Here is a 22,829-nt window from a genome sequence, read left to right on the forward strand (position 1 = left end):
CAACAAGAAGCTTGCATTTGTGTCACTGAAAGCTAATGTTACATTTCCCCATAACACATGAAGACCTATGTTCCTTGTCATCCCCTACCAGGTTGATTAACAGCTTTGTCACATTTGTCCATGTTAGTCAAGGTATCTATAAACTTTGGCATCCACTTCCCCCACTCATGTCTCAATGTTTGTACATCAGACATATCAAATTGTGGTGTCCCAAGCAATGCAGCAGACTCTTTATCATCCAGGTTTGCCCTGCATTTTGTGTAAGAGGTCAACATACATTTTCACACTTCCATACTATTTCGAGACACATCAGAACTATCAAGTTCATTGTTAGCTCAAGTTGAATATGCAGCAGAGCTCCCAAGTGTTGGGGAGAAGATGTGGCCATATGGCTAGAGCTGCTAGAAGCTTTGAAGCTGGGGGAGCAGGTTCAAGCCTTGGCATCGGCTCAACAACATGTGATTCTGGGCTAATCACTTAATCACTTAATCTTACAAAAAATGAATGTGTTCTTGTGTACCGTAACTGGTGATCATGTAAAGCGCTCCAATACCTTCGTGTTGAGTATGCGCAATATAAATCTGCAACAAAACAAATGTGTGGTCTACATGTCATTCTTCATTTCTAATTGACTGCTCACTTTCTTATTCTTACATATTTCCTTACCTTGAACAATGGCATACCACCAATTTAAAATGGCTACTATCCCCTTTACCTATGAAGACAAGTGTCCTTAAGTTTGGCAAGGGACTTATGTACCAGACATGCACAATTAGTACCCAGAGGATAATGTCCCAAAGCTGTGTTCCATCTTCCAGGCAAAGTCTGAAACCACAAACTCACAAGGCAGTCAAGTCTTCCAACCTACACCTGCTGAGTGAACACACTGACCCTGTAGATGTGGGCATCGTACGCAGCCTGTTGCCCAACAACAGTTGAAAATATTCAAACAAGTAGGAGATCCAACTCAATACTGTAAAGCATGTTATAGTTCCAAAACACAGGGAAACTATAGCCCCATTGGGTGGCTTTCATAGCTGCTGTGGTTTCCCACACATGTGATGATGCCAGCCACTCCAATCCTGATGAATGAAAGACAGGACTGACTGTTCTCTGACTCTCATGGGGCTCCAACCATCATTGTCCAAAATGTATTTACACTTCCTCCTACCTACATGCACCCATAACATTGTTGAGTGTTTCACTTTATTTTATTTGTCACAGAATGGAGCACACTGAGGTTGCCCTTTACCCAGAGGCAAAGCTGATTCATGGAATTCCTTTCATCAAATACTTTGCTGAAAATTGGGAGCAGGTGGAGGTGTTTCAAGCGAGAGAAGATGATATACTTATTGCCACGTACCCCAAGGCTGGTAGGTATGGTGCACCTACATTACACCACCTACTCTAAAACTAGTGCACTGGACAAGTACACCAACCTGCCCAATAAAGGGGAGGTGGGAGACCTCTGATCTCATTCATCCTTGGTGTTTGATATTTATCTGTGAAAACTGAGACCATCCCTCACTGAATGCGGGAAGATATGGGCTCATACCGACAGACCCTGTAAGGTTGCACTATCTGCATTCCCTTTTTTGCTGAAATGAAGTACAGGGAGCAAGACCCACCTACTCCTTCCAAGACAGAGTTTGTCTCAAAAGATCCTGAGTGCTTGTCACCTTCCTAGCAGGATATCTCTCACGTCTCCATTAGGTTCAGAATTCGAAGGATGCAATCTTTTGAGAAGTGAGAGAACTCAGCGGTCAGATGAAGAGCTTTTCTTCTCAACACTGAGTTTTCTCTCCTCTCTGAGGATTGCTGCCTCCATACTATGAATCTTGTCATTTTCATACTATAATGTCCATCCCCATCCACATGAGATCAGTCACCTGTTGTTTAGCGCCTTGACGCCCTTGGGCTTAGTTCGCACTCTATAAGTCCAATACTTACTATTCACTCTGCTCTAGTGCTTACTATTTCTTCAAGATAAGGTTCTACTCCTTTCCAGCCTCGGTTTTGGTTGTATGTTACAACCACGTATTCCCTATCCACACAATCCTTAACAATGCGGTCTTAATAATGACAGTTTCTTAACCACGCATACCTTTACCATGCATGCCTTTACGAATTTAGTTGTAATGGCATAATTGGTAAAATCAAATGGGTGGTTAATATTACGCCCTATTTATTTATTTATTTATTTATTGTGACTTATATAGCGCACTATAACCCAGGGGTCTCTAAGCGCTTTGTTAGGATCAGCTAGACAATAAAGATGCATCAGATTACAATTAGTGGCCACCCCACGCTTGCTGGAAAAGCACAGTTTTTAATTTCTTGCGAAAGGGCATTAGTTTCTTTTCATTGCGGAGTTCCAGCGGTAGTTTATTCCACATAGCTGGCAGAGTATGTGAAAAAGCACGCCCACCCACCGTGGTCAGTCTACAGCGTGGCTGGACCAGATAGATGGAATCAGCAGATCTAAGCACCCTCCCTGGTTTATAAAGGGACAGGCGAGATTTCAGATAGGTGGGTGCCCTGCCATGAAGCGCTTTGTGTACAATGCAGAGCCCTTTGAACATTAGCCTCTGCCTAACTGGCAACCAGTGGAGTTCCCGCAGGAGGGGGGATGCCTGGGTACTCCTCGGTTTCTTAAAAATGAGCCTAGCAGCATCATTCAGGACCGTCTGCATTCTGTTAAGAAGGCCCTGTGGAAGTCCTATATACAATGAATTGCCATAGTCCAGCCTGGCTAAAATCATTGCAGAGACCGCACTCCTTAGAGTGGAGAAAGAAAACAGCGGGGAAACTTTCCTGAGTTGGCGAAGGAGGCCGACACAGCAGCCCACCACAGCTGTGACTTGCTTTTTCATGGACAGCTTACTGTCCACCTGGATGCCCAGGCTCTTAACCACCTCCGCCGGTTCTGGAGGCGTGCCCAACTCCCCAGGCCAGAAACGATCACACCAAGGGTTGCCAGCGATGGTGATCGGCAACACCTCGGTTTTGTCCGGGTTGATTTTTAGGGAGTTGCCGGACATCCAGTTAGCTGTGCTTCTCAGGATGTTTTGCAGTCTGGTAAAGGCATTCTGGCTATCCTCCAACTGGATGATAATCTGGGTGTCGTCTGCGTAGTTATATACCTGACAGTCCATTTGATTGAGCATTCGAATCAAAGGCTGTAGGTATATGTTGAACAATAGGGGTGACAGAGCAGACCCTTGAGGGACTCCGCAAGTGATCGAAGTTGCGGTAGAAAGCATGTCACCTAGCCCCTGGCCGAGACCTAAAACCCAGTCACCTGCCCCGAGTTCTACCCAGGCCCAAAAAATAGCCCAATCCCCATGCTCTAACTCCTAAAGGCAGCCCTAAAAACAAATCCCACCCAAGCCCTAAAACACCCCCTCCCTATTCCCTGAGCACTAAAACCCTGCCCAAGCCTTGAAATCTACTCAGATCCCCCCTACCCTGAGGACAAAATCATTGACCCAAGACCTAAACAAAAACCCCAGCCCCCCCACCCTGAGTCCTAAAACTGTGCCCCAACAGTGTAAAATGACTCAGACCCCACTGCCCTAGACCCTAAAACCTTAGCCCCATATTTAAAAACCACCCCAGTCCCCTGCCCTGAGACCTAAATCCGTCACCCAACCTTTAAATTGACCACTACCCCCTGCCCTGCACCATAGAACCTTAATCCCAGACTTAAAAAATACCCCAGCCCCCCACCCTGAGCTCTAAAACCGTCTTCATATCCAATAAATGTACCCTGACCAGCCGCCCTGAGCCCCAAAACCCCATATAAAATACAAAATAATTAAAAAATCTTGCTCACCAAGCTGTTCCGCTTCCGGGCAAGAAGTCACCTCTGACACTCCGCCCAGTCTGCAACACCCTCCGCTCAGAGTCTAGACCGCTAACATCTAAACCAGGCATATGCATGGTAAAGGCATTTTCGTGGTTTAGACGTGTGTAGTACCGCCTGCTGGTTCAGCCACACGTTGCTTAGGCGTCGTGGTTAAGGCTGTTTCCCCTAGGTTTCATCTCTACACTGAAAATGTCCGCTTCATACACAGACAACAATGTATCTGAGCATCTAGTTCTAGGCAAAATGAGATCTAGACCTAGGTCAAACAATGTCTAGTCCCAGGTCTCCTGAGGTTCAGCTCTAGATGAGAAGATCAAACACTAGGGCACAGAAAGTTTATTTTTAGGAACTAGGCAGTTTACTGTAAAGCCAAAGGAGGTCCAGCTTGTGTCAGTGGAGGCCACAATGCCTAGTCCCAGGTAAGTAGAAGTCTAGCACCAAGGTACAAATTTAGAGATGGCCCCTTTGTCGAATCCAAGTTCATAGAGGTCAAGTCCTCTCTGTCCAGCCCAACATCATTGGCGATCCAGCCCCAGGTCACATGAAGTCAATTTCAAATCCAATGAAACTACCTCCTACAGATCACATGTCCCTGGAGAGGCAAGAATGTACAGTTCTGTTGCAGGACCGTGGCCCACTTGATGCTTAGCCCCCCATTAACACCTCATGGCATTGTGAGTAGTAAAGTGATGGATTCTCCAAAAGGTTGACAATATAGAGCTCTCAATAAACAGTTTATCAATGTGAATCTTTGTGGTATGCAGCATAGTACCATCCCTCTGTCACTACTAACTTTGGGGTTTCCCTCGTTTTCTGCAGGAACTACATGGGTCAGTGAAATTGTAGATCTGATCATGAATAACGGTGACTCAGAAAAATGCAAACGGGATCCCATATATTGCCGGGTCCCATTCCTGGAATATGCTGTCCCTGGCTGTCCATCAGGTACAAATCGCAGCAGATATAGCAGTGATGGTGATACACGCCAGCAGCAGGCGCAGTAACAGATAATGCAGAGGCTATACTTCAGTGGAGGCTCAACAGAATCTTGCAGTACCGCTAGCTGTAATGGGGAAGTAGGGGGCTAATGAAATGTATACTGTTTGCTCCTCATGTATGCATCTGTAGGCACTCATGGCTTGCCTTAGACAGATCAGAACTATGGAAATTAGTAAATACAAGCATGAAATGTTTGATAAAAGTTTTCAAAAGGGTTAGGCAATGGGAGGAAAGTGTATAGTTATGAACTGAGGTACTATAAATGATGACCTCATAGGATAGAGCACTAACCGTTAGCTTGTAGAAGTGGACTTGTATTTGAGAATTTAGGGATTCTTTAGGCTTAAGGAAGTATTTGTAGACTTGGCATGAGCATTTGCATGTAACACATTCATCTATGGGGAGCTGGCACATTTTCCATGTGTTGTCAGAAAATGGTCCTCTTTCCTGAGGCCTGGAATCAGTTTTGCACCCAGTTGGGGGCAGCTGAACTTTAACTTTCTAGGCCAGTGCTTTGATAAAGGCTTGAAGTAGACCATTTGTATAGTCTATTCGCTATCTGATGGAGTGCCGCAAAGTAGAACTAAAATTTGGTGGGGGAGTTGTACAATACTATGTAGAGCCACTACACTGGGGAGCTATAAAGAAAGGTGCAGGACAGCTACCCTATAAGGCAAAGCCAGGTGATCTGGCTTTGTGGGGAGCTTTAGCGAATGGTGTAGGTCTGCTGGGTTACAGAAGCTTTAGGGAATGAAGCGGTTTCTTTGGATCTGATTTAATCTTGGATTTGTTTGTTAATGACAACATTAGAGCCATCTCAAATGTAATCCTTTTCTTCTTCTCTAGGAACAGAGGTGTTGCCTGCAGTCCCTTCTCCACGAGTGATAAAAACCCATCTCCCTGTCCAGCTTCTTCCAAAGACCTTTTGGGACAATGACTGTAAGGTATCAGACCACCAGAATTGCTCCAGGAGGGCAAGGCATGAAGGGTTTATCCGTGAAAATGGAAGGGTCTGAGATGTGATGTTATTAGCTAGAGATGTTTGTGGCCCTTCTCTTTGATTCCTGTCTTGACTTTGACTATTGATAACAGTTGGATGATTAATATTGTCTACCTTCACCCTCATTCAACAGGTTATTTATGTTGCTCGCAATGCCAAGGATATTGCAGTGTCCTACTTCTATTTCTACCAGATGGCAGTGGTGCACCCGCACCCAGGGACTTGGGAGGAGTTCCTGGAAAAGTTCATGGCTGGAGAAGGTGGGGTTTTTACATCTTGATCATGTTAATGTGTGTATGTTAATAGGACATTCAACTCAATTATAAGTTGGCATGTTCATGTATTTATTTTAAAAAGAGTTTGTTTGCAACTTTGAAGTTACAGTCTCTGTGAGGCCTTCTCTGAGTCTTGGGGCAATCTGTCAGTTATTGTGATGAGAACTGTCATTTATCTCTGTCCAAACATTATTCTAGGACTTATAATAATGCCAGCATGATTTTCTGGTGGCATTGGTTCTCAAGGTGCTGTGAACACCAACTGGACTAGTTGGAATCTACTGATGCTAATGGGCCAACCTAGTTATGGTTAAAGTGTCTGTTAAAGCCCAAGGCCCTCATTTATTTGGCATAGGGCAGGGCAGCAACTCACCTTGCCACCCTGGCCTCCACCAAAGTTAAATGGCAAGAATGCACCGTATTTATACAATATGGTGCATTCTTGTCCTTTTCCTGTGCTGGTGCCGTTTTGGCAGCCTAACGCCAATGCAGTCACCCTTGCACCATGGTGCAAGGGTGACTGTGTTGTCGGCAGGATTGTTTTTGTGCAGGAAGGGCCACCTACCTGCACAATAACAATCCTGAGAGGTGTTGTCCTCTTTCTATGTGTTCTGCAGAATGAATGTAGCACACATAAAAAGAGGAATAACGAGGAGAAATGGAGATATTTATCCTTGTTACGCCGCACCTCTGGAGGCAGAAGATTTTGACACACTCGCAGGTTTACAATTCCTTGTAAACCTGGGAATGTGTCAAAAACCAAAGGTTAGTTGCATGGGAACACCCGCTGCAATGCCCATGGAATGCCTCCCTTGTGCAGAGGAAGTGACACCAATTTGTGCTTCTTTGCCTTACTCATTGATTTATGGGGCCACTCAAAGCCACACAACATGGCTTTGCATGGCTTCATAAATTTGTCTCGGAGCCTTGCGTTACGCATGTACCACTTTGCGTGATGCAAAAGTGACGCACGGCTCTCATAAATATGTCCCCAATCTCTCATGGTCACTGGATACTGGTTCCATTTTGAGTTGAGTGCAAGTAATCCCAGCCATTAAAACACACCTGATGGGTATACAGTGAAACAGGGCAAAATTGTTAAGCCTCTCTCTTGCTCATTAAGGGAAAATCCGAATACAACACATTAAAAAGAGGTTTAATATCCTATTTACGGGCCACATGCCTGTCCACCACCAGGCCATTGGCACAGGTGTCCCTACTAGGTTGTGGAGTAGCTACCCAGGAGACATGTCAAGGAGGAACTGCTGACGCACTCAAAGACATGGTTCTTTGCCACCTTTGCCATATCCTTGCCCCCCCACCCTAGAGTTGAAGAAATGCTCGGTTTGGTCCAGGTTGACCTATAAAAGCGTTGGTAGGCAGAAAGGTCTGTGCCTTTCATTCACCTTGTGATTCAACAGTAGTGCCCTCCACTATAGGTGGAAATACACTTGAGACATATTTATGAAATTTGTGAAGCGGGGCAGTGCAGCAAGTCACCTTGCTGTCCTGCCGTGCATCACAGGGAAAGGGCAGGAATGCACCACACTCATCTAATACAGTGCATTCCTCTCCTTTCCCCCTGCGATGGTGCCATTGTGGCAGCCTAGCGCTAACACAGGTATCCTTGCACCATGGTGCATCAGTGCCTGTGTTGTAGGCAGGATTGTTTTTGTGCCTGAAGGGGCACCTTCCTGCACAAAATAAATCCTGAGAGGCTTTTTCCTCTTAGTATGTGTGCTGCAAAATGCAGCACACCTAGAAATAAGAAGTAGTGAGGAGAAATAAAGATGTTTCTCCTCGTTATGCCTCTCCTGGGGAGGTGTATTTTTCTGGTGCATTCCCAGGTTTACAAGTCCTTGTAAATCTGGGAATGTGTCAAAGACCATGGGAGTTAGTTGGGAACACCCACTGCAATGCCCTTGCAATGCCTCTCTTTGGCAGAGTAAAACAACGCAGCGATTTGCATTGCATTGCGTTGCCTTACTCTAGATTTTTTAAGACATTCAAAGCCATGAAAAGTTGCTTTGTGTGGCTTCATAAATCTAACTTAGAGGTGTGCGTTACGCATGTACCAAACTTCCCACACACAGCAACCTAAAATAGCATGTTCGAGGCATGTGAGCTGTAGATCACATGCTGTGCATAGCCTGCCATTTATTGTTGGGTCCGGATGTTTGCACTTTGTTTTTGTTCGAAGAAGTCTTTTTGCAGCGTGAATCTTTCTGGATTCACTATGCTGTGCATATTCCGCCATCTTGTGGTTGGAGTCGGAAAGTGCTTTGTATTTTGTTTTTTTTGTTGCTGTGGGAGGTTGCGAAACCTGATCCCTGCTGGTGCCACTGGAGCGGCGTAGATTGCTCCTGACCCCTGCCTCGGACCCAACATGGCGGCCGCCCGTTACTAGCCCGGGCTCAACAGTGACGCGGAGCGGAGCCTAAGGTGTCCTGCCGGAGGCGATTCTGACAGGCGCTGAACACCCGAGCGGTACGTAGGGCTCTAGCCGCGTCCCCCTCTGCCACCCGCCGCGTCTCTCCTGTATGCCAGGGGCACACCAGAAAGGGCCGGTGATTGACGGCGGCGCCCTCTGCTGACGACCGCGCCGCCTCGAGACCATCTTCACTCACCAGCTCCGGGGGCCATACCTCCGCTCTCCGCGACAGACGGGTCTGGGCCCGAGGGCAGAGATGTGCCCCCCCTCCCCCTCCCCTTGCTGGCTGCGCTGTTTCGCGCCAACGGTGGCATGACTCCAAGATGGCGCCCTTGGGGACACGCTTCCTACGACCGGCAGCCACAGACTCCAGGGACACCAACGCATGCCAGGGCCGATGAACCCACACACAACTCACCGGGTGCCAGCGCGACCACATCAATAGCATCAACACGGCCTTCACCCCACACTCATCTAGCTTTACTTTGACGGCGACCCCCTCTGAGGGAATCCTCCCAGCGCCTGCCTGACTCCAAGATGGTGGCCGGCGGCTCTGGCTCGCCCCAACTTCTCTCCGGCCTCTTGTTTATCCTGCGGCCCTCTCCCAGACTGTCTGGCCTGCCACCCGACCTGCCTCGGAAGGCTTCATCTCCCAGCTGGGCTCCCACCTTCCCTCCTGGACTTCTTGACTTTTTGTTCTGTCCTGGCCGACACTTTGCTGCTGATTTCGGACAGTTTTCTCTGGACTCTGGCCCTCCTTCCATTCCCTCGTCCTTTAACCCTTTTCCCCGTTGATGATCCTCAAATGTTTCTTCCCTTTTCTGCTTTCCCTTCTCTCCATACCCTTACATCCCTCCCACCCTCCCTTTGTGCTGTTGACTGCATCCACACTTATGGAACTCTGCTTTTTGGCATATTGAAATAACTCTAATCACTGGTATGTGCAGTAGACCTTGTACCATCTACCATTCCTATGTGACTCTTAGAGTATATCCAGTCATACCCCCTCCCCATGTATATAGAGATAACTCTAATCACTAGTATATGCAGTAGACCTTTGTACTCTCTACCATTCCTATGTGACCCTTGGAGTATATCCAGTCATATCCCTTCCTATGTATATAGAGATAACTCTAACGACTAGTCTCCTATGTGACTGTTAGAGAATATCCATGTGTATCCCTTCCCTATGTATATAGAGATAACTCTAATCACTAGAATATGCAGTAGTCCGCTATGCTCCCTACCATTCCTATGTGACTCTTAGAGTATATCCAGTCATACCCCTTCCCTATGTATATAGAGATAACTCTAATCACGAGTATATTCAGTAGACCTTTGTACTCTCTACCATTCCTATGTGACCCTTAGAGTATATCCAGTCATATCCCTTCCTATGTATATAGAGATAACTCTAACGACTAGTCTCCTATGTGACTGTTAGAGTATATCCATGTGTATCCCTTCCCTATGTATATAGAGATAACTCTAACGACTAGTCTCCTATGTGACTTTTAGAGTATATCCATGTGTATCCCTTCCCCATGTATATAGAGATAACTCTAATCACTAGAATATGCAGTAGTCCGCTATGCTCCCTACCATTCCTATGTGACTCTTAGGGTATATCCAGTCTTACCCCTTCCCTATGTATATAGAGATAACTCTAATCACTAGTATATGCAGTAGTCCGCTATGCTCTCTACCATTCCTATGTGACTCTTAGAGTATATCCAGTCTTACCCCTTCCCTATGTATATAGAGATAACTCTAATCACTAGTATATGCAGTAGTCCGCTGTGCTCTCTACCATTCCTATGTGACTCTTAGAGTATATCCATGTGTATCCCCTCCCTATGTAGATAGAGATATCACTAGCATATGCCTAGAGTATATCCATTTGTATCTCCTCCTTGTGTGACTTTATCTCTTGTACATTTGCAATTTTTTCTGTTTGTACTTTTTTTTTTTTCTTTTTTGTAACGCATGTAATCCTAAGTCCGTATGTTTTCAAATGGTTCTTATGTAAAGCAAAAATGTGCAATTTTTTTACGCATGTAACCCTTAGTCCTTATGTTTTCAACTGGATCTTATGTAAAGCGCTCCGACACCTTCGGGTAAAGTTTGCGCTATATAAAATTGCACAAATAAATGAAATACTTCATCCACAAAGGAGGTAAGATTTGCATCTTGAATGTATGATAGCATCATGACGCATGAAATGTTCCACGCACAAGCGCAGGGCTTTAAAAATGTAAGCCGGATTTATTTAATCAAATTCGGAATATAGACTAGTCTGTGTAACCTGCCGGTATTTACAGCACTGTGCGGGTACGCATGCAGGATTTTGGTACTGCAGTTCAAAAGCACAAATATTCAAAAGGCTTCATGGGAAGGGATAATATCCCAGCCTTTATTTCATTTTCAAACATATAAGGTAAGGGGTGTAGTCTTGAATTAAAAGACAGTTTAACCCCTTAACAGTGGCCAGCAAGCAGGGTGCTTAATTCCCGACTATCTACCTAGTGGGCATAACAAATATTTATAAAAAGCACCCAGGGCCCAAGTTTAACTAGCGGCAAAGCCAAACCTTTTGGTTTGCACGTAGCCCAATTCTCAGCACAGCCCCTGCCCCCTCCCTGATACACATAGCATCAAGGAGGCTTCCAGCATTCCACTGTAAGGGCCATAAAACTCGCCCTTTCCTGGAGACTGCACGAGGCCTTCATCGACCTCCAAGGTCTCATAAATCAGGGCCTTATCTCCGGGAAGACGCATTCCTGAACGGCCTGGCTAACTGGGCCTCTAGGTTCTCAGTAAGAGTCAAATGAATTAAAGCACTTCATTTCCTTCCAAAAGGGGAAATTTGCGGTAAAGGTGTTTTTCTCTGCAAAGCCAAGAGCATGCTATATCTCATACCATAGGGCAACATTTAGCAGTTACTAAAGCACCTGGCTATAATAATTCACTGCAAAGCTTTCGCAAGAAATACACGACAAAGCATTTCGTGCAGGCAGTACAAAGCAAGGGTTCACAGCTATGCTGTGCATAAGCCTCAGAGATTGCACTGCCAAACTGCCGCTGATAACCTAACACAGCGACGAGGAAACAATTATTTACGATAAAGCATAGGGCATACAATAAATGGAAGCCTCATTCTTGCGCAAACAGGCAGGCGCTGGCAAAATAGCACTTAGTACTAATATGCCCGCAATGGCTAAGTTCCCTACTGAGCCACTACATTAACAAAGCTAAATTAGTAGGGGGCCTTGTACTTTAAGCCTCATATGCACATAGACAAAGGGCCCAATAAGCCAGAGCAATATGTGTTCACAAATGCAGGAAATGATCTTGCGGCACAACGTTTACAACATATAAGTACAATATTTAGGTGTTCACAAATGCAGAAAACTATCTTTGCGGCACAACGTGTGCAACATATAAGTACAATATTTATGCACAGTTTTCTAAATTAGATCGCAAAATAGTGATTGATAGCTAATGCTCTATGGACGCTATCCACAGCAATATGTGTTCACAAAGGCAAAATAAATTATATTTGCGGCACAACGTGTGCAACATATAAGTACAATATTTATGCACAGGTTTTAAAATTACATCGCAAAACAGTGATTGAGAGCTAATGCTCTATTACGCTATCGTGTATGGTATGGCCCCTCCATTGCTGGTAATTTAAACTTTTACTTGTTACCTAAACTTTTACTGGTTACTGCAGTACCTTCACAAGGTTTATACACTACATGTATAACAAGGAAACGGGCAGGATCACAGATCATGCTTCGTCAGTTACTGCGCCAAACACAAACTCCCCTTTATTTTGAGGTTCCCTAAAAGGGCGTTTAAGGTCGGGGCCACCTGAGTGCAGATTTTGGTGTATGCTGTAAGGACCTCTTTATCCCTTGAGTTGTCATTTAAGCAGAGGTCCATCTCCCTTCCCACAGTGTTCAACAGGTTTGCCTAAAACCCCCCCGGCACTACCATGCACCATTTAAGTCTACGGGCCTGGTCTTTAGGTCTTATATTGGAAATACAATCACGTCTATTATATTTTCTGGGTTTCTTAAGACCACCCGCCAGTGTCAAACATATAGGATTGTGGTCACTAAACTGAGACCAAATGGTAGTGTATCCTATCACCCGAGGGGTCAAAGCTACACTAATAAAAATATAATCAATAGTAGAGTGCATTCCCCTGCCTTTAAAGGCTGGGCTGTCATCACTATCATGCGTTTCATTGGGATAAAATAGACCATGATCTGCCATAATGCTCTCTAAAAAAACACCCTGCAATGAGTGTTCAAAATGGATCTCTAAATGATTATCAGGACCTAGGCTGTCAGAAACATGACAGTTCAATTGACAGTGATGTGCATTAAAATCACCCAAAACAATAACCGAATAAGAGGTAGTTTGTTTCCCACTCTACAATTCAAGAAAACAATTCAGACTTACCCAATGTTCATTTGCAGTAATTCTATCAATTGAATTATAAAAATTAACAATGAGCAAATTTGGTGCGTGAGTAAAAGTAATCTGTACTGCCAGACAGTTTGGTGAACCTGAGTCCAATTTACAGTGATCACCTGCAACTTTTTTAAGGAGACCAGGGCCTTCTTTTCCTGACAGAAACATGGTTAACCGATGACACTACGGCCATTTCCACCTTGGCGCTTCCCCCGGGGTACCTCATATGTTTCCAGAATAGATCTAAAGGTAGAGGAGGGGGTATAGCTGTGATCTTTAGAGACAACTATTCCTGTACCCTCAACCCTACAAATATAATAAACTGTGAAAGTGCGGTATTCAAGGTGCGGGTTTCTGACACTTTTACCCTTACGGGGCTGCTGATCTATTGCCCTCCCGGATCAGCCAGTGCTTTTCAAGAGTCGCTGGTGGCGACTATCACTGCGCTGGCCTGACAGCCAGCAAACTTCAGTGTTTTGGGGGACCTCAACCTCCATCTTGAGTGTCGGGAATCATCTACTATACTGAGGTTTCTGGGAGATATGGAGGCTTGCCAGCTCAACCAGTTGGTTGAGGGGCCCTCACATCAGGCAGGCCATTTATTGGATCCGGTGTTCACAAACATTCAGGAAGCCTCTGTCTCCACTCTCGGTCCCCTGAGTTGGACGGATCATTTTCCGGTTTTTATCTCAATTCAGATGCCAGTTAGATGCAGGGAAAAGCCTCCACCTTTGTTGCGGAGACGCCCCTGGAATAAGCTTGATAATACAGCGTTCAAAGCTAGACTCCACACTTCCTGCCCCACCTGGCCGAGCAATCTGGATAAGGCTGATACAGCCTATAGGGAGTGGATAGAGGAATCACTTGATCATTTCATTCCGATGAAATGCACTAGGCCTAGACGGGGCCAAACTCACCCATGGTATTCGGAGGCCCTCACAATAAAGAAAAAACAATGTAAACAGCTGGAGCGTCTATGGAGGAGGTCATATGACCATCTGGCTAAAACTAATTTTAGAGCAGCCACTAAAGCCTATCATAAACTCATAAAACGGTCCAAAGCCAAATATTATACAGATTTGATCAACTCCAGTACCAACTGCTCCAAAACCATCTTTTCCTTAGTAAAGGATCTGACCAAGACACCGAAGGGTCCCGGTAATCTTATTGTATCTGATGCACAATGTGAAGAGTTGGCCTGTTTCTTTGTAGACAAAGTCAAAGGGATTTATAATTCCCTAATGTCAGACGGACCCACTGCAAACCCCAACCCTGCGGGCCCAGCTGACTTACATTTTGCACTACAATGCTTACCATCTATTAAGCAAACTGAGATGGACTCCCTGATAAAAAAAATAAAGTCAGGCTCCCCGGAAGATCCTGTTAAGCCGGAATTGTTCAGACGATTCCTGGATCCTATTTTGCGGGAAGGACTGAAGTTAATTAACAACTCACTTCAGTCGGCTATCATTCCCTCATCCTGGAAACATGCCAAAGTTGTTCCCCTTTTAAAAAAACCTTCATTAGACTCCACCAGACCGGACAGCTACAGACCCATCTCCTTGCTTCCTTACCTTTCCAAGGTGATGGAGGTCCATGTAAACTCCATTCTGACTACATATTTGGAGTCGAATGGAGTACTGGATGAATCTCAGAACGGATTTCGTGCTAAACATAGCACGGAGTCTGCTCTGTTACCTGTTACGGAACATCTGAGGGAGGGGCAGGACCAGGGTATGACATCGGCCCTGGTCCTGCTGGATTTGAGTGCGGCCTTTGACACGGTCTCCCACAAGGTCCTGCTTGCAAGACTGTGGGAGATCGGAGTCAGGGAGAGAGCCTTGGAATGGTTTGCGTAGTTTTTTTCTGACCGCTCCTTCCAAGTGCATGCCCCGCCGTACTCATCCAGCACACACCCCCTGGAGTGTGGAGTCCCGCAGGGCTCCGCGCTCAGCCCCACATTGTTTAATGTGTATGTCCGCCCCCTGGCCATGTTGGCTCGGGATCGTAACATCAAATTACAGTCATACGCGGATGACACACAATTCATTTTCACCTTTTCTAAGAACACAGGGGCCGACCAAGCTAAGTTCCAGGAAGACATCTCAGCCATATCGAATTGGTTGTCACAGAACTATCTCCAGCTAAATTCCTCTAAGACGGAGATACTTCTGGTAGGTAAGGACACTCAGAAATGGGATGAACACTGGTGGCCCCCAACCTTAGGTCTCCCCCCTGCCCCCAAAGAGGTTGTCAGAAACCTGGGCGTGATGTTGGACAACTCACTCTCTATGGAAACCCACGCTAAGAAGGTGGCAGGCACCTGTTATGGTCGCCTACGCTCTCTGAAACCTATTCTTGGTTTCTTTGAGCCCTGTATCCGTCAGATTATAATCCAGGCTTTAGTCTTATCCCAGCTAGACTACTGCAATGTTCTTATGCTGGGTTCTAGTCTGACAGTGATACATAGGTTGCAGAGAGCTCAGAATGCCGCAGCCCGCATCTTATTTGGGCTGCCAAAAAAATGTCACATCTCGCCTATTCTTTATCGGCTACATTGGTTACCGGTTAAACAACGCATCCAGTTTAAAAGCCTATGTCTAACCCATAAAATCTTGTATGGCACTGGCCCTCAAACCCTGCAGGGACTCTGTTCCTTCTATGTCCCTACGCGTGCCCTTAGATCGGCTGATCTATCTCTGGCACGCATGATTAAGATCCGTAGGTGCTGAGCAGGCGGTCGCGCTTTTAGGTATTTGGCGCCGAAGCTGTGGAACTCGATCCCTTTCGGGGCTCGGGCCACCTCTAACCACTTTCTGTTCCGCAAACAAATTAAAACCTGGCTGTTCTCCTCTATTTAACTTCACCTCGCTGTTGTGCTGCTTTGTCTTTAGGTATGTCCGCAGCGCTGGGACGCCCCATTGCTGGGGTAGCCATGCGCTATACAAGCAGATTTAACATAACATAACATAACATAACATAAACCACCCTTTGTCCTGCCAGCTACTGATGCTTTGGCTGTCTCTGAATAGGTGGTATAACCATCCATCCAGAAGTTATTATCGGTTTCCCAGGTTTCCTGGAGCCCAATCATGTCAAACTCCCTTAAAAAAACTTTCCACCTATCGTCATCTGACTTATTTTTATGTTCCAGCTTAGTATCTTAGAACACTGTCCCAGATTATTCTTTTCCCCCTGTGTTGGTTTACTGAGACAGTTCATGTTGTTATCTCAACTTCATTATGCCCTTCAAAGGAAGAACAGGGGTCTAGTCAGTCATTACTGTCCAACTGACTCAATGTGGCAAATCTATTTGGGTTCGCAAACCTACTCTCTTTAATTCTGTTGTCTGCTGCAGTGGTGACATTTAGATGGACTCGGGTTTGGTCAATAGTGTTTACACTGAGGGACTGGCCAGCATTATACGCATTTTTGACAATCGATCTAAGCGGCCCCTTTCCTGCCGTGTGTCTTTTTCGGCCCCTTACTATCTATGCCCCAGTCACCCATAACCAGAGGATAAAAAAAAGCACAGGGGTAAGGCTGTGATCCCTCCCCAACCCCGGTTAGAGCTCCCATAGAGGAGCCAGCCTGCCACGTCTATCCGATCGAAACTGATCACTATACAGTCGCCATCTTCAGATTTAGGGCTGCTTCCCAACCTACCCGCCTGGCCATTATAATGTGTGTATATGCTCTTAAACCCCCCTCGGAAGACCTACTAAACCAGAACATAACTTTGCGAATAAGTTCCTCATTTGTCTCAGTGCTGTTGCTTTTAAGCGGGGCACCCCTACGAGAACCGCGACAAGAGGTGTAGCCTCCGGTGGCAAATTCAGCCTACCTTGTTTGACGGGTGCTCCTAAAGGTATTAGATTTGGCCCTGTCAAAAATGGTGTATTGGACTTCCACTGGGAAGTGCTCACAGCTCCCTTAGCAGTACCGCCCTTGGGCCATTACATGTGTCATTTATTTGTATGGGCCCCAAGGGTGTCGTAGTTGGTAGCCTTCCCTCTTCAGGGATCGTAATCTGAGTTGTCTGTTACCCACAACATTTACATTGTGAACCTGACTCCCTCCCACACTGGGGTCATCAAGTTTGGACTCTATTTTAATTAACCTATCCATCACACGATCTAGGCCAGATTTAACAAACTTAAATAAGTCCCCCCTAAATGAACCAATAAGCATGTCAATATGTGATAGAACCGAGTCCACGTTTACTCTGGTCGGATTAAAGGATGACAGTTCCTCTGGAGTCCGGAGGTCAGCGCCCCGCCTTCCGTGTAAATAGCTCCTTTATAGTAGGGCCTGTTTTTAAAAATGTTTCCTCCTTTTTTGCAGAAGGCTACAGCCCCATCTCTTGGTTGTTCCGGGCTCCCCTTGCCCTCCAATTGACCTTTAGAGCAAGACGTTAAAGCAGTGTCATTGCCTCTAATGATGTTATTTACAGCCATCTGTATCTGTTGTTAGGCTGGGACAGGGTCTATACATAGGGCATTATCGGTAGCAATAACATCTGATCCATCAGTCCCCAACCCCAACTGGGCCTCCACATCCTGAATCTCATTGGTTATGGCTCCCACAGCTGTATTCAGGTAGGAGATAATGGAGGCACAGTAGTGTGGTATTTTTGCCTTAGATTTAGTGGAAACTGCAGAGCATAAGTCTTTTCGCTTACCCATGGTGGCTTCTCAGTGAAAGAGAATTGGCCCGGTCCGGTCTCAGTCAGTCACTGACGGGCACAGACGGGCCCGCCCTTGGCCCGGGCTCCGCCCCGTGCATCCAGCGATTTGTTTTAAATGCCCCCTGGGGACACATCAGCAGTGTCAGCACCTCCTAGCGCAAAGTCATGGCCTTCTGGGGGTTGGAGTCCCCTTCCAGTGGCAGCAATGTGGTGCGGTTTGCGGAGAAGCGGCTCCCGCGAGTTGTTTTAAAAGCCCCCTGGGAACACAGCAGCAGCGTTGGCACCTCCTGGCCCAAAGTCAGGTCCTCCTGGGGATTGGAGATCCCTTCCAGTGGCAGCAATGTGATGTGGTTTGCGGCAAAGTGGCGCTAGACATAAAGTGAGGGACCCTTGGAAGCTGTTCCTTGCTCAAACTCACCCGGATTGCGAAGGAGTGTGGACTCTCTGCTGCCCTTTGCGGGAAACGGACCTTCATCACCTCCCGACCAGCATCTCGCCGGACCCGCTTCGCGGGTCCCGCAGCGCGCCATCTGCTGCTGGTGACTGCTGTTTGCTGAGGAGGAGCGCGGGGAAAGGCAAGTCGACCAGCGGGGCTGCGAGCACAGGCAGGGACTCCAGCATCCAGGAGCCCCTGCGCGCCCAACCTGCAACACCTGGGCTGCTCTCCCCGCTGGCCACGCCCCCCGCCAACAGAGTGAAAACCGGGCTTCACTCTCGCCCCTGTGGGACCCTTGGAAGCTGTTCCTTGCTCAAACTCACCCGGATTGCGAAGGAGTGTGGACTCTCTGCTGCCCTTTGCGGGAAACGGACCTTCATCACCTCCCGACCAGCATCTCGCCGGACCCGCTTCGCGGGTCCCGCAGCGCGCCATCTGCTGCTGGTGACTGCTGTTTGCTGAGGAGGAGCGCGGGGAAAGGCAAGTCGACCAGCGGGGCTGCGAGCACAGGCAGGGACTCCAGCATCCAGGAGCCCCTGCGCGCCCAACCTGCAACACCTGGGCTGCTCTCCCCGCTGGCCACGCCCCCCGCCTATCACCTCACGTACTAACAGTTGCTGACTCAAAAGGAGGGAGCCGCCCCCGCTACGCGGGAGCGTGCGGGAGCGCGCCGGGAGAAGCCCGGGACAAGGGCGGGACCGTCTGTGGCCGGGCTGGGCTACATCCCCTGGTCCCTTAAAACGGATATACAGCCACCAGGACTATGGCTTCAGGTACTCGATCCTGTAAGACAAAGAAATCTGCTGGAGACGTTGTTTTAGGTACTATGGACCAGTTCATAACCCGAGCAGTTTCCATAGTTGAGAAGGAGATAATCTTGGCAGAACGAAGGTTATCTCGGGATTCTTTGAGTTTGTCTAACAAGCGCTCATCTCTGGGCGCCATCGCCCTAGCTGACAGCCCTGGTTATGTTCCTCTAACTCCATTGTTGATAGTTGATTCTCCAACTGTAGACGAGAGAGTGAGTCGGATTAGGGCCAGTTTAGAAAGGGTAACCACCACAGCACCAAGTATTGTACTTGACCCGACACACTCCCTTTCCTCCGCTCCTAGTATCCCATCTCCAGGGGGTCAGGTTTCAGATAGCAATCCCGAAATCTTTGACGTCCCCAGCCCCCCTGTGCTTATTAGCGAAGCTGTGAATTCCCCATCCACTACAGGACATACTGTTATTAACACTCTTAGAGTAGTAACTTCTCATACTGCACCTGCAGGCATAGTCGCACAAAAGAAGAGAAAGCGTCCCGCTAGTCCCCGCAGGGGAGGATCTCTAAAACCTTATAGTAAAGTAAGTAGGAACATTCCATCAAAAGGGGGTACTACTCCGAATCAGGTTCATTACCTAAAATCTCACGCACCCCTGACCGGAGACTCCGCCTTGGAGGGTATTCCTGGCCAAATGGCTCCTATAGATACTAGCATTTTCCCTCAAGTAGAGAGCATTATTAAGTCCGTGGTGATGCCTCTCGTAGACAAGATTGACGGTCTCACTCGCAAATTAGCCTCACTTGAGCAGTCAATGCTGGACAACTTTTACGCAGTGAAATCGTTAGTTAAATTTCACGCTAAGTCCCAGGTTGAAGAAATTGGAGGGCCAAGGGGGGTGCTGTGACATTAGTTCCCTCAATTTCTACAGCCCCCCCTGAGCCCACAACTTGCCAAAAAACACCCGCCATGGAAAAGGTTCCCCAATCGAAGCAATGCAACACTGGAACCATACCCCCCCCTCCTACTTCTACTCCTGAGTCTAGTTTGGCCCGTCCAATGAACAAATCTAGTACCCAGGCTCCCAAGGCACCTAAGGTCAAACTTGTTGCAAATCCCAAGCCTATAGTCTCTAACACTAAGGTAATTGGTGACATAATGACCGTAAGTAAGGGTGTTACAACCCCATCTACTCCAACTCCTGTTACACAGGCTGTGCCCAATCCTCCAGTGAAAACCACGGTAAAATCCCCGGCTAAAGACAGGGTAAAGCGGCACACGCCAAATGCTAGCCTTCCCCCTGGCTGTAAGCCTTATGTGGTAATTTTAACAGGGGTCCCCGAGCTCGAAGAGGGTTCTTGTGAGTCCTACTTTGACCTTAAACACAAGACGCTCTCCTGGCTAAAAGCTAATAGACCCCTCCCAGGGCACATTGATGGTAGAATAGCCTTCGTCCGACGCGTGGGTTGGATTGGCAACAGACGTAAGGCTATTACCGGTGACTGTGTGTTGATCAACTTCAATGATCCGAGAGCAGCTGGTATGATCTGTAGCCAGCAGTCGTATCACAATTTCTGTGACATACAGACCAGGGATTTGGGGTACTTCTATCACCCCCCCCCCTTGATGGGGCTAAACAAGTCCCTTCAAGATGGGGGTAGAGGAGCATGGCTCCCTCATTATCCATCCATGGACCCCAGAGCAAGGGTATGGACCCCTATTCAACCAGCCATTCCTCAGGGCTGGGGTTGGTGACTTGACAATTTAGCGGCTATTAATGTCTCCCCCCCCAGGGTCAATAAAATAAGCATAGCTGGGGAGGTACCCTTGTTCATTAACGTTGTACCCCAATCCCCGCCTACCGTTCCCTTAGGTGACGGGACAGATAAAATTGAGATAGTGGTAGGAACTCAAACCCCAGGTCCACAGGGGGGGAATGGTGGTTGCAATGAGCTCCAGCGTCATACATTCCTGAAAACCATTAGTTGGAATGTGGCAGGCTTAAACAGCAAGCTAGATGTCCCGGACTGGGTGGCGCTCATCGAACCCCACTCAGTCTGTGCATTCCAAGAGACGTGGTGTGTAGAACCAAGGTACCGAGTGGGTCATGCTACCTTCTTTGTCCCGGCAGAAATTCCAACTTCGGGAAGAGGTCGCCCCTATGGAGGTCTCTTGGTTTGGGTAGACATCTCTTTGGGATGGAGGGTACACCACCACCCCCAAAAATCTCCAGATTTGATGCGTCTCACTGTAACTTGTCCGAGGAGAGCTGAAAAGCTGGAGATTATTAACATCTACACACGAGGGGCCTCTGGGAGAGCCTTGTCACCAACGCTCTCGGACCTGGAGCTAACCCTGGGCGAGTGTAGCAGTGACTCTTTAATTTTGGTCATGGGGGACTTTAATTGTACATACGAGCCGTTGTTGCCCGATGAACCCCTGGATTTATATGATGAAGATTCTAGGAGAGGTGTCCCGTCACTCGACCTTCCCATCATAAACAGTTGGACACCCAGAATCATCCAGCTAAATTCCCTCACTCTGGAGCACGGCTTAAGAGCAGCCAATGGGAGGACACCATCAGACCTAGCGGGGGCCCACACATATAATAGGGTCGGTCACTCATCCCGGATTGATTACATCCTTTTAAACTTTTCCTTGTGGGCACATATGAAGGATATGGTAGTCTTACCTTCCCTGGATAGTGACCATAATGCTCTTTCTTTGACCCTATCAAACTGGTGGAAAGAGATTACCCAAGCAAGTGGAATCCATGATACACTAGCAATAGGGCCATTGGGAGGGGTGGTTGCATCAAACTGCTTAAGACGTCTGAAATGGGACAAAGTGGCAATAGATGAGGAGAAATTGGCATGTATCAGAGCCGTTACTTCTACAGCCTGTGCCATTTTGGAAAGTGAGCCTGTTTGCCCAAATCAGATTACAGCGTTGTTTTGCGAAGTCTCGCTGTCAATTGGGGACCTTTTCAAGGCTAAAGTAAAAAATGGAAAGTCTAATCGTGATAACCGGCATGGCAAGCCAGGATGGTACTCGAAGGAGTGTCGTGCCTTGAAGAGAGCTCTGATAGCGGCTGTAAAAAGTGGAACTGCTACCATAATAGCATCCAGTCGGAAGAGCTATAAAACGGAGCTTAAAACAGCAAGGAGAGACTGGGAAGACAAATTTTGGCAGGATCTCCGAATTGCCAGCACCGGAAAAAACGCAAAAGGTTTTTGGGACTTAGTGCACAAGAAAAACAGACCCCTTGATACAGTCATAACCTGTAACATAACCGAGGAACTATGGTACTCACATTTTTCGAATCTGTACACAGCAACTGCAGCTGAAGCGACGGATTTCGTAGTACCACAGCCCTCACGAGTGGAGGAGAGACCTGAGGAAAGCCTGTTTTCTAAGAAAGAAGCGGAGGGTGCAATAAAATCTCTCGTCCCGCGTAAGGCGGCTGGTCCTGATGGTCTTCCGGGTGACCTGCTCCGTGTTGACCTAGATGATTGGAGTACGCTGATTTCATCTGTATTGAACGCTGCCATGGCGGGTGCTCCTCTGCCTGCTTCCTGGATGGCCGCTGAAGTGGTCCCCCTGCACAAAAAAGGTTCAAGAGAAGACCCAGGGAATTACAGGCCAATTAGCCTGATAGACTGCTCACAAAAAGTAGCAGGCAAGGTCCTTTTAACTAGAATACAGCAATGGGCAGATGAAAACAGGGTACTTTCGGATCTCCAGGCAGGGTTCCGTACTGGCACAGGAACAATTGAACAATCGTTAAGGCTATTTATGATTTACTGGAAGGTCGTTACGATTGGGAAGGGCTCATTATATCTTGCTTTTATTGACCTCCGAACGGCCTTCGATTTGGTCCCCA

General features: G+C 47.2%; 1 protein-coding gene across 2 annotated transcripts in view; it reads left to right on the forward strand.

Annotated features, from left to right (window-relative positions):
* LOC144768580 (sulfotransferase 1 family member D1-like) overlaps positions 1-22,829 on the forward strand; it is a 348,385-nt gene that overhangs the window by 225,891 nt on the left and 99,665 nt on the right. The window contains exons 2-5 of one of the 2 annotated variants that reach the window (XM_078652367.1): positions 1,225-1,373; positions 4,688-4,813; positions 5,714-5,811; positions 6,001-6,127. In XM_078652367.1, coding sequence (XP_078508493.1) covers positions 1,226-1,373; positions 4,688-4,813; positions 5,714-5,811; positions 6,001-6,127 — 499 coding nt within the window. In that variant the 5' untranslated portion in view covers position 1,225. The remainder of the gene's footprint in view (positions 1-1,224; positions 1,374-4,687; positions 4,814-5,713; positions 5,812-6,000; positions 6,128-22,829) is intronic. The other variant, XM_078652368.1, reaches the window with a different exon arrangement.

The sequence above is a fragment of the Lissotriton helveticus genome, chromosome 7, assembly GCF_964261635.1.
Source record: "Lissotriton helveticus chromosome 7, aLisHel1.1, whole genome shotgun sequence".
Lineage (NCBI taxonomy): Eukaryota > Metazoa > Chordata > Amphibia > Caudata > Salamandridae > Lissotriton > Lissotriton helveticus.